The 13,322-nt window shown below is 32.3% G+C and overlaps 1 protein-coding gene across 1 annotated transcript in view; it reads right to left on the bottom strand.

The window, feature by feature from the left end:
* Positions 1-6,110: 6,110 nt before the first annotated feature.
* The window catches only part of LOC134707711 (thyrotropin-releasing hormone receptor-like), a 37,215-nt gene continuing 30,003 nt past the window's right edge, over positions 6,111-13,322 (bottom strand). The window contains exons 2-3 of the mRNA XM_063567717.1: positions 11,374-11,425; positions 6,111-7,657 (exon numbers count right to left, since the gene is read on the bottom strand). Coding sequence (XP_063423787.1) covers positions 6,299-7,618 — 1,320 coding nt within the window. The 5' untranslated portion in view covers positions 7,619-7,657; positions 11,374-11,425 and the 3' untranslated portion in view covers positions 6,111-6,298. The remainder of the gene's footprint in view (positions 7,658-11,373; positions 11,426-13,322) is intronic.

Here is a 13,322-nt window from a genome sequence, read left to right as displayed (position 1 = left end):
GTGCCGATAATAATTTACGAGTTACGTTCACTTTTCACGGAAAAACTTAGTAGTGCTATCATATATATTATTATTATATTAAGCACTATATGCTGTTATTTACATGTGGATATTATCAAAATCATTTTGCTAGATATATTTTGATACTTAAGACATATGTAAAACAATTATAAACATATCACTTTGCAGAACTCGGTGAAATAGGCCCGGAAAATAGGCCCTTTGTGTCATATTATACTATTCGGATCTCTAGTCATCTTAAGGTTGTGCACAGACAGTATATTAAAATTTCCTCACCTTACTGTTATGTTTTTAGTCAACGTCAAACATTTCACTGACTTAAAGAAAATGATTAATCCAGTTAAGTTAACAGCTGATCAGATGCATTACGACAAAAAAACTACAATGTCAAAAGATGTCTTTCTGCGAATTTATTTCAAACGGGGTTCCCTAAGAGGTGAAAAAACGTAACTAAATACTAGACTAGATTTTTTTTAACTTTAGAGTCTAGAGATAAGTATTATTTTTTTTTTTCATATAGTATTGTACTCTTTTGTTTATCTGTGAATAAATGAAGAAAACTAACAGACAATTTCGCATAATTTCTAAACGACGGCCAATTTAAGTATTATAAACTTTAAAAATATGACACATGCTTAAAAGATCGAAAGAAATGTATTTCTGACCCCAATGGCAAGTAAGAAACAGAAAATAGAAAAATTTACAAATTGCCGCCCCAAATTATTTTTCCGCGATATTAACGTAATTTCAGAATGTTGGGCTTTAATATCAGTCCCATTGCTGTCTTAGGTAGCAATAAACAGTTAGGAAAAAATACTAGAATTTGTCCTTATGAATTTTACCACCCCCTTTTCATTGCTTTCTTGCAATATCAAGCTTACTATTTGTGTCATTTATGGGCATATGTAAGTAATCAGAATCTTCCATAGATTTTATATCCAGTATATAAAATGGTAAAATATAATTTCTTTTCGGTGTATCCATGGCAACAATCTGCATTTATTTGTTATAAAATATTGCAAAAAGGGAAAGAAAGATGTCACATATTTCCCCAGGCTAAATGTAGAATTTCAATCGCTTGAAGTAATAGTTTTTCTGAAACTGTGTACATATATCATTCAGCAAATCCAATGAAAATCATATGTCTTTCATCCCATTTTTTTGAAAAATTGCGTCAAAAACTTCGTGTAGGGAAAACGGTAGTATTACATTTTCCAGAATTAGGTTGGCATTTTGTGTACCCAAGGCAGGTGAAGCAAGTCAAATTAGGAGCGCTATGATTGGATGTAGGGGTACAAATATAATTTTTTTTAATTATCTATGAATAACTGAAGTGTGTAAACTTACAATATAAATTTTAAAACTTATTGAAATATTTTCTAGAGAATTATTCGAAAAGGCTTCCAAAATTTCCTAAATTTGGTGTAAAATGACGGTGGGCATGGATAACATAAACAAGATCCGTTGGAAATTGGTCATGATACTATTTGACTTCAATTTTCAAAATAGATTAAAAAAGTACTAACACCACACATAACTGTTTTATCCAGGTTTTTATTATAAAAAGTGGTAAATTTTAGTATTGTCGCCTATGGCAGTACCGTTTTCCCGGTAGAAAAAGAGTGTTTGTAAGCAGTCAATCGGAACTATTCGGCCTTTCTAGTTGCACGAAGAAATAACGGGTTATTGTACTGCATAGCGAGAATGGCCGAGTAGTTACGATTGTGTAAACAGTACATTAATTTCTAGACCGATGGTCGGTCTAGCTATGAAAATACGGATTGTCAAACAGAAAACAGTCCATAAAACATGTTAAAAATAATCTTGATGCTCTTATAAACCATCTGTCAAGGCTAAATTAGCACTCATCTGTCTAACAATGAATTTTATAACACAATAACTAAACTCCTAACTGTGTATTGCTACAACGGTCGTTTCTAGGGGCATGCTTTCCGACTGTCAAACAATATGATGACCGTTACATTTTGGACCCATTGATGAAACATATAACCAAGTTTGATCTTTAGTCTTTCATTTAAAAAAGATTCCGCACTTAGCAGAAACTTTCATAAATTAAATGTGTCCCTCCGGCAGCAAGAGGGTTAACCAAGAAAACTAAACATTGACCAATGGACCATAAAAACGAGGTCAAGGTCAGAAGACACCTGCCAGCTAGACATGTACACCGTACAATCCTTCAATACAACAAATATAGTTGACCTACTAGTCTTAAGCATAGTTTTACCTCCTTATTGCCATAGGGGCGATTGGCCGATGCAGAAACAGGATCGGCCCAAGATCGATGTTGTTTTTTTGCTGTGACATAATTTGTTCCTTGACATCATAGACCACTGGTGTTAAACTGGTAATCGTAGCCGGGTGTTACTTTTATATTTGAATAAAGCGAAATAGGAAAAAAAGTGACATCAAATTTAAATTTTAGCAATGAAGAATTAAAATCAAACAAACCACACGATGATCAATTTTTTGTACGTTTTACAACATCTTGGATAAAGTATAAATCATCAGAGAATTGAGGAGGAAGTGATCAGCGAAGTGATTATGATTGTTTCTATGATTTGTATAATATACATTGAAACGTGTGTGAAATAACCAAAAAAGAAATCTTTTGTATAGTCAACAGTTAACAGTTCACATGAACTTTGACCTGGATGTAATGTCATTAGTTGGTATATTATTCACTTTTGTCAATGCGATCAGGAATCGCTAAATATCAAATCTATGTTCTGGAAATTACGATAAAATACATGAAAGATCTCGCTTCTGTGATCCGTCTTTACGATAAGATACATGAAAGATCTAACTTCTGTGATCCGTCATTACTAGAAGATACAATATAATAACTTGCTATGGTTTATCAAATCTTAATCTGTCTTTGAATACGTTCTGTCAAAGATTGATGACGTTCATTATAAAGTAATGGTTGTCAGACACGAAGCAAGCTTCAGTACCATAATATTAAACGCATTCATTTTACTTGTAACATTATTAAAAATGATCGATTCGATTTGTAGAATCTTAATATTTTTAAAGATTAGAAATTCCGGAAAATTCCAATAATTGTATGATTTTGTATATTCTTATCAACATTATTTTACTTTTTTTCTTTTTTTTTTTTGTTTATTTTATTCGACGGTTATGTATGTTATGTTTTCAATTGAAATGTATATTCGATGATTAAACAAATATAAATATCACATGACTTGCAATATTTTTTTTTTGTCTTCTTTACTGCACATACGTTAATCACTGTTGTCAGCTCCATGAACTTATAGCACTAATGAAGTATAGTATACATCAATTCTCTGAAATAGTGTTGTATGCATAATTGTGCAATTCGAAACAGCAACAGTCTGATCAAGTAATTTAATTCGAACGAGAACTGCATCAATTAATCAGCATTTTTGAAACGATTGGCAGTTCGTTTGTTCAAGTATATTTTTTTTTATGCAATAAAGAAAACTGCACAAAAATTAACCGCAATCTTTAAAATATAAATTCAGGCATTTCGATTGTAAAAAGAATGTTTTGGCAACGAAAAAAAATACACAAAATTAACCGCAATTTTTAAATTCATTTTTTGAATTTTTGATACGCTCTTTTAGCTTTCTATTATGTATAATGTTTCAACGACATATTTTCGTGGTTTAAAAGTTGTACATTAAAACTAGTCTACCCCTACCACATTTGTGCGTGTCTATCCTAATTTATTAACCTCGTTATTGGTTGTCTTATCTCATATCTTGGTGTTTTTCTGAAGATTTTGTGTTGGTGGCAATCATTGATAGTTTTGATACATTTAGTTTTAGAATCTCGGTGATTATGCCTTATTGTGAAGACACCTGTCTATTTAAATGACTAATGTTAACCTCCAAAGTTCTTTCAGTTGTTTCTTGTATGATGTTGTCTCTTATATACATATTCAATATCTCTTTTTATTCAAGATGGTTGCGTGAAAAAAAAATGTTTCAGGTATATGCATCCGCCAGTCCTCATTAGTAATTCTATACCGGATAACCGGTCATCGCAATTAACGTTAAGGGGTGATAATAGATTTTTACTTAAGCATTCTGCTGCCGAGATTTGCGTGTTGCAGATGGTGTAATCCTTTTAATCACTAACCTTTAAATAAACCAACATCGATCTTTAGTTATGTATGTCGTTTAATGCAAAACTACTGAACAAAACCATGCAATTTTAATCCAAAATTTTCAGATTTCCCGTATTTGCTTCAAACATCACGCGTAATTGGTTTGAGTGGTGTAAGTGTAAAAGGGTAGTAAAGAAATGTCATGTTTAAGATTTGTAAAAAAAAATACATAAATAAAGTCCACGCTAGTATACCGGTGTTCAAAAATCTTAAATCGATTAACAGAAAACAAATCCTGATTGCAAACCAAAACCGAGTGAAACACATCAACTATAAGAGGAAAACAAATTTAAGGAACAACAGGAACACCCAAGTGCAGCAAAAACAAACGCAAACACACATAGAAACGAACTATTTGATAACAACTGGCATCTTCCTAACTTGGTATAGAACATATTCAGAAATAAACTTTACAAGGTGAAATTATAAAATGGAAGTAATAAGTGTGTTTATTTCTGTTAATATCTAAAATAGCATTTTCAAACAGATATATAAAACGCGCTGTAAATTGGAAGATATAGCGCCCTCAAAATCATCTTTTCGTCCGATACAAAGTCCTCCATAATTAATTAAAATATTGGAATTTAAAACAGTCATATATAAAACTATACGATGTTTTCACGATAGAAAATAATTATAAAGTCGCCAACTATGCCTAAATAAGCGATATTGTTTAATACTTTGAAGACCGCCTCCGGGTGCGGGATTTTCTCGCAGTGTTGAAGACCCGTTGGTGGCCTTTGGCTTCTTGCTGCTCTTTGATCGGGGTTGTTGTCTCTCTGACACATTTCCTACTTCCCATTCTTTAAAGTTTTTATGACGGTCAAACAGAATATGAAGACAGATACTACAATTAGAACATTCCAATATTTAAAGAGAGGTGCTGTGCTGTTCATTAACAAAGACACTGTGATGAAAAATCAAGTTTGTTTATCCTTTATTTTTCATTTTAATTCTGAAGAAAGTTTTTAGGAAAATAATGATTTCCGTTTTAAGAAGTACTCGTAAATCGGTACCTTTGTGTCTTTAGTCTTTTGGTTTTGTTCAGTTGTGCTCTGTGCCGATATCATGACTCTTAATCAACTGATTCCTATAGTTTGTTAATTTGTTGTACCACATGGCACATTAAGTGTGTATGTCCCAAGTCAGGAGCCTTTTGTTTAGTAATATTCGTTGGTCGCTGTCTATCAAATACGACTTCATAGGCGGATCCAGGGTGCTGGGGGCCCGGGCCACCCTTTCATGGGTTGATTATATAAGGAATCACTGAAGCATGACTTGAGTGTCCCCTCCCCTTTATGAAAAGTTCTGCCGGGATCCGCCATTGGACTTATTTTATTTCGTAAAAAAAATATTCGATGAATCTATCTGCTCAAGTCATTTCAATTTAACAGTAGTATAAGCTAGAATTTAACCACCGACAAAAAGAGTCCATGAACCATTTTTTTTGTTCTGTTTTGCAACCATGATCTCCGTGCGAAGGACATCGCTTTGAGGGTATATGTGCCGTGTTCCTATGCAATTTTAGGTTCGAACTTGTGTCAGTCTTTCATATGTGTCGATTCGAGGGTCACTCGAGATGTTTGCATACTAGATCTAAACCTCGGTATGAAATAAGTGATTAGGTTGTTTTTTGTGGTTGGTTTTTTTTCGACCATGCGAGGGCTGTATAACCAGTCAAGGTCGTTAATAACTTAATTTGTTGTGGTTGTTATTTTTTATGGATTTTTCTTCCTTTTGTGTATATTCGGTATTTTACATTTTACTTTCGCTTGTCCTGCATGAAAATTTATTGATTTATTTTGAGTATTGGAAAAAAAATCAAATTGGAAAAAAAATAAAAGAATCGTAATGGTAATCAGCACTTTCATCTGATAATTTTGCCAGAAAACACATGATCATGAAAAAATAGAAATGGTAAAGTTTGAGCGATGCTGTAGTTGTACATTGCATGCTTGTCAATTTATTTATAAATCTTGATAAGACGTTTATCTTTAATGTAAAGAACACATTCCTGATAAACAAATTCAAACTGCAGTCTAGCAGATAAATATTCATTCGACTGCAAAATGTGATTTAAACACCGTTATAATATAAAAGAATATACTACAAATATGAGCACTCGCTTATTCTTCCATTGTTACTAAGAACAACACGTATAGAATCACCTGATAAATCTAAAGTAGCATTACCCTTGCAAGGACATGATTTTTTAGTACTGCCTCGTGAAATTATTGAGCTTATGTGCTGCAAATTCAGTTCGCTCTGTTTCGACAATATTGTAAATCCAGTCTTTTCTTGGTCTGACTTAGAATTATTATTTGTTTCACTACCCGAACGAGAAGATAGGGCATCGTGTTCGAACACTGTATTATGTTCCCCGCTGGAATGAATGCGAGGCTTTGGGAACGCCATGTGACCTAAGGTACTCTGGTACAAACTTTGCCTGAATTTCTTTTTTCCGTAGCAACACATGGTTATAAGTTCTGTTAATCCTAATCTGAATCTGTGTCCAGTTGCTAAGTATACGAAAAAATTAACGCATTTATTTGTATATAACATATAAAATGTCAATGAAAACACAAAATGCGTTGGCGCTGTTTGGTAATACGCTGAGTCGTAACCGGATATGAAAAGCTGTGTCGAAAATGGAAATGTAAGGAGAAGTAGAACTATAGATTCGCCAATCAGCATAGGCGTTATTGTCTGCACTTGTTTATTACCTCTTACTAATGATCTATCAAATTTGAATTTTTCTACTGAATTAAGGATTTCTCTGTGTGATGATGTCCATATTGAACATATTAAAATTATATTACTTACAAACATTAATATAAAACAGATGACTAAAAATGATAAGTGAAACCAAGGCCAAATTTTCGTCCAAAAATATTTATAAAAGTCTGACTTCGGATAAACGTCACACAGTCTTTCACTTCTATCTTCCTCCACCATATCGGATCCAATGAAGAAGTGAAATTCCTTGGCAAATGTTATCACAGTTACAGCAAAAATCGCTATTTTTGCTCTTCTAAAAGTACTTATGTCGTTCTTCTTTAATGGGAATTTAATAGCAAGTGCCCTATCAATTGTCATTGCTGTTGTAATTAATATTCCCAAATCACAATTTCCCCATCCGTAAAAATCTAAAAATTTACAAATATAGCGTGCTTTGTTCCTGGAATAAACATCAAATGTCACATGCAACCAATGCGTTGTCATAGATATTGACAAGCTAAATATATCATTTATAGATCCAGCGATCATGTAAACGGAAGAAGGTTGGTATCGAAAATAGCGTGTTCTCATTACAAGGAGTACTAAGATATTACATGCTACTCCCAAGATGATGAGAATCGGTGGATAATACACATCAATTCCATGAGTAAATGTTCCATCCCGGATATCTTGTTCTGTGACGTTCATTTAGACAGTAACTCAGGAAAACGACATCCGATAAAATTTCTGAAATAGATAACACATTATTATTTAATTTTGCCTGAAAACTTCTGTAAAAATTTATTACTTATAATGCCCCACTCCTTTACAGGAGGAGGATGTGTTGGTATTTGATTGACTTGTAAAAATAGCAGAACTCCAAATATACTAACTTTATGTTATCTGTAATGTCAAGACAAATGTCGAATTTGTGAAAACACTAGTTTAAAAAAATTGCTGTACAGGTTTTTCCATGATTTCTTCGTTCAATCAATTACATGTTCTGTGCATAATGTCTGCAATTTTAATTTGATTTCAAGAAAAATACCAACACTTTTATACATTTCGGATGAGAAACTGAAAAAGAATAAAATCAAACCAAGCATTAAAACTGAAAGCTGGAGTTATGAAACTATTTATATATTGTGTTCGAATCGGCTCCCCAAACTTTTCATTTTCACTTCCAAAATTTTTAACTGCAACACTTTTGTCTACATAAAAAGTGCTATTTTTATCCTCATCTGAACTTTTAGCCGAATTAGGGAGGGAAAAATCGTTGCAAATCGCTTAAATCCATATAAGAAAGTATGCTGCTATTAAAAAAAAAAATGTTTTAATCCCTGCCTATTTTTCCTCTAATCATATTGTGTTTTACCTTTGTCTGAAAAATAAACCTTTTCAGTGTTTTTATATCTTTGTATCAATAATCATTTCATAGTTGCATGTTCACCGGATTTTTTTTTGCAACATGCTGAGGTTCAGTTTAGCGCTTATTAAACAAGGACTACAATTGTGAATGTTAGTTTTCTTATTATTTTGTTGAGTGACATGTGTGGAAGCCCATACCACATGAAAACAGTCCAGAGTTAGAACATATCAACGAACAATTAAGTAAATGGAAAACACCTGTCATATTCCTGACTTAATTCAAGCATTTTCCACCCATCTAAATACTTAACTCTAGTAATAGATTTTATGCGTAATAAAAAAAGAAAAAAATATGTTTACGATTATAACAAATATATTGGTATTGTTGCCTCTTACAAAGTACTTTTATTGCCACAAGTTCACGTGGAATCGTTAACATTCAAAATATTTATTCAAAAGTTCAGAGATCAATGCAACAGAAAAAGGATATAAATTCGTGCGAGCTGCCATGACGTAACGACAACTGTATACGTTTACCAACCATACTACTCATTAAAAATAGTTCAATGTATTTTCCTATAAATATTTAACTTGTTAAATATCTTTAATTTTTTTAGATGTTTTCTTTTTCCCTTTTTAAAATCGATGCCATATGTCGATACAATCATAACAGATAAAGTTGATATATCGATATGAACGATTTCTACGTCCATTCTCCAATTGTTTTTCCTGATTGTCATAGACAAAATCATTAATTAAAGAGGCACGAATCTTTCCGTAATGAATAGCATGCATATTTACATGTTTCCTTTATTTGCATTCCTCTAGACTGGTATGTCTGTCGTTATATTTTACAAATATTTGTTGAAGAACTGCGGTGGTTCTTTGATCAATATAACAGATGCAAACAAATAAGTATTTTGTTGATAATTGAAAAAATGGAAACAAATTTAAATTCCGTGCACGCAATAAAATCAACTCTTTGAACCAGCTTTTTTTCTATTTGTTTAATTCTTCTTTTCTTCAGACAACGTTGGGGTTATTGAATTATTTTATTCTCATATTCCTTTTTTTCAGTTTCACTTTCGCTAGACACCCATGCAGAAACAAACAATTTAAAATGTCCGTAAACAGTAGTTTTATATTTCCAGTTGCGCTGTGTTTTTAATTATTTTTCGATTTATTTTTTGTTTGAATCAATGTATAGTAAATAGTTGCTGACATTTATTTAAGCAATAGAACTATAGTAGCCAGTTTATTTTTATTTTGACGTTCTGAATATGCGTGAAACATTTGCCACTGGAAGTTAAGCAACCAACCAACACTCAATCAATCAATCTTTAATTGTGTACTTCTCCTGCATGGTACTAATATTTTTGTTTTAGGGATGTATAAATACCCTGCTGTGTATGGTATGCGTTTTTGTTAGATGTGTTTCTGCTATGTATCATTCTGATGAATTGTCATTGATATTATTATATTTATAAATTTACTGTTTACAAATTTTTGAAATTTTTGAAGTACTAAGGCTTTTCTACCTCAGGCATAGATTGCCTTAGCTGTATTTGGCAAAATTTTAGGGATTTTGGTCCTCAATGCTCTTTAACTTCGTACTTTATTTGGCCTTTTTAACTTTTTTTGGATTCGAGCATAACTGATGAGTCTTTTGTAGACGAAACGCGCCTCTGGCGTATATACTAAATTTAGTCCAGGTATCTATGATGAGTTAATTTAGGCCCTTATCATTTCATTTTATAGTTTATTCTTATATTATACTGTTAAACCACCGTGTCAGGTTAGAAGGATTTTTGACGCGCTCAAACATGTGTATTCCCGCAACATTGTATGTGTGCCTGGCCCAAGTAAGAATCAAGTAGTCAGTCGTTGGTTTATGTCTGTCATATCTGTTTTCCCTAATTTGTTTTTTTATACGAATTATGCCGTCAGAACTGCTTCCTATATATTGTTCATGTCGGGACCTTTCATAGCCGACAATACGGTAAGGTTTTTTTCCTCATTGTTCAATGCCATATGGTTGATTATCATTGCTTACATCAATTCCATTCGAACTTAGACAGATACTCGTCTCATTGGATATCAAAGTTTACAAAGAGAAACAAAATGAAGCCTGTAATTAATTGGTTGTTATTAGTTGCTATCTGCTTTGTTTGTTTACACAGCTATTGTTTGTTATTAATCAGACCGTTGTTGGGGTGGTTTTTTTTCGTATTCATACATCTTATCAAGACGGGGTATTTTATATATAGATGGCTTTACGGCTGGATTTTGCTTATTGGTGAAGACCATGTGCATAATCATGTGGTGACATGTAACTGTTCTGATTTTCTTCAATTTGACTCTTTCGGTTAGTTCTCTCATTTGCAATCATACCAAATCTTCTTATTCTAAATCAAACTGTATAGAGAAAACACCTCAATAAAAAAATCGATCTGATTTATATCTGGGCGTCACTGGTGTGTCTTGTGTGGACGAGGCGAGTTTCTGACGTATTGCATTTTAAACCTGATGCCTTTTTTTAGCTATTATTCATTTGTTTCTTATATGTTCTCCTATTTACCATCCCTCTCAGCCTGAATATGCAGGAAATATTTGCCACTGGACGTTAAGCAACCAACAATCAATCTACCTTCACTCCTAATGTTCTACCACTAAGAAGCTTGAATTATACGGTTTGCACACTATTTATATTTTAACGGGAATGAAAGCAAAGCAGAAATTTACTTTTGTTTAACTTTTCTATTTTCTAAGTATTATCATATAAAACGTGCTTCATTTAGATATGCACTGTAATTTGTTCGCAATATTTTTCTTTTCTTTTTTAAATATTCAATAGTTCACTATTATAAGAAATGTAGTAAACTTGGATTTGAAGAATGATGTTTACGTATTTTCTCTCTCATTCTTGCAAACTAAAAAATTGTCGTGTCTGTATTAATATCCATATATAATGTTTGTTCCATAATGCTAATTGTCCGAATAATTCGGAAATGAAATAAAATCGTTTGATTCACAAAAATCAAATTATTGTATTTTTCAGACTTTGCTTTTGTTTTAGAAATAAGAAATTTCCTTACCTGTTTCAAAACATTAATCACAAGCATTGCATTAGATCAGTCTTGTATTTCACTGCAAATTATAAGAATCATATATTATAAACTACTATATATAATCCTGTTTTAGATATATGTAACTTTATAATTGTTTCGTTATATTCCTGTATTTCTATTATTATAGTAGGTTTATTTTCCTTCAGTGTTACGATTAGTTATAAATAATAGCTATGTTTATTGAAATTGAACCCAGAGAATTAATCCAATTGCTGTCTTAGAGTTCCAGCCAATCAAATTACAGTTTCGGGATAATATCACAACCGATATATTTTTACCATTAAACCTCAAATTAATGTGTTCACTGAGATAAAATTAGTAATTTTTCTGTCCTAAAACAAATAGTTCGGTTTTTTATGACGTAAAAAAGATGAGCGATATTGTATCTGAAGAAGCTGCGCAATTAGTGTCTTATCAAAAGATGACACTTCGATATTGTTGGCATAATTGTAGTGAATCATTAAAAGTCCCGCGATAAGTAGTTTTTAACAATCAGATCACATATGATGACAGCAAAATCATACAACTGTTATCGTCAAATTGTGTTCTTTATAGGCTATTAATACGGGGCGCCGAATGGGACTCTTGTGATTTTTTTGGTGAGACAAAATTGACTTTTGTTAGACAAAATTGAATTTTGTCAATTTTGTCTCACACAAGTCAATTTTGTGTCACAAAAGTCGATTGTGTATGCAAATTAGTTCACAGAATCCAATCTAAACAAATTTTCATACAAAATTGAATTTTGACGCCCAATTTTCAAATTAGGTAACAAAAGTAAAGTCTGTGTTACAAAAATGAATTTAGTCATGACAAAAGTAACTTGTGTCCACTGAAAGATAATTTTGTTAAAATGAACTCATTTTTGTTGACAAAACTCACTTTGGCCGTACAAAATTGAATTTTGAGTACAAAACCACAAGAGTCCCTTTCAGCGCCTCGTAATTAATGGAAATAACATATTTTGCAATAGAAGTTTTTCTTAAATATCCTTGAAAAGGATCATATTAAAGTTTTTTTTAACATAGATTTTAGGTTCTATTTCAAATTGATATTATAAGAAGAAGTTGTTTATAAAATTACTTTTCCATTTTGTTTGATGAATGTCGAGTGAAAGTTTTTTTTTAAATCAGTTGTTTATATTGGCACACACCATGACTCAAATCTACCAATCAGTAGTCAGTTAGAATATATATTTTTTTTCAATTCTTTATTTTATTTAAGTTTCATCTCTGAATGAAATAAAATACAACATTGCATTTAGTGTAACATTGTATAGATAAAAAAAAAGAGCATTTGAACAACAACATGACACTTAGTCTACAAATCAATAGTCAAGTAGAATTAATTTAAATAAGAATACCACGAGGTCGTTATATTACTGGTGCTGATGCACTTTTATTCTCGATCGTATCATCATTGCGCCAACCGGTAGTTCGGAGGTTCAGACATTATTTTAAGGTTTGTTGTGGCTGAAAGATATTTTTAGATTTAAACTAACATTGCAAAAGTCCCTCGTGCATGCATTGATGAACCACCAAGTATAACTGGGGAAGAGAAATATATTCACTTCCGAACGGAAATAAAACCCTTGGCAAAATGGCGCATCAGTTTGGCTAGCCACGTCTAGTTAGAATACGCGCGATGCCTTGTGTAGATAGAGTGCCAGGATTCATGTTTGGACGTTGGGAGCCCATGCAACACTTCTTTGAGGGGTCCATAGGCGGCCTTTTGCAAGGACAGATTTCTGTTTCTTTTCCAGTGGCAGCCAAAACTTCGCCGATTTTATCTCACAAGGCCTCATATGAAATTACAAGACCTAACAATTGTATGTATTGTTAGTTTGTCCTCGTCCTAAACATGCACGAACTATTTGCCACTGGACATTAAAAACCAATTACCAATCAATGAAATGT

Source organism: Mytilus trossulus, chromosome 1 (genome assembly GCF_036588685.1).
Source record: "Mytilus trossulus isolate FHL-02 chromosome 1, PNRI_Mtr1.1.1.hap1, whole genome shotgun sequence".
Taxonomy (NCBI): Eukaryota; Metazoa; Mollusca; class Bivalvia; order Mytilida; family Mytilidae; genus Mytilus; species Mytilus trossulus.
This window is presented reverse-complemented; position numbering and strand designations above follow the sequence as displayed.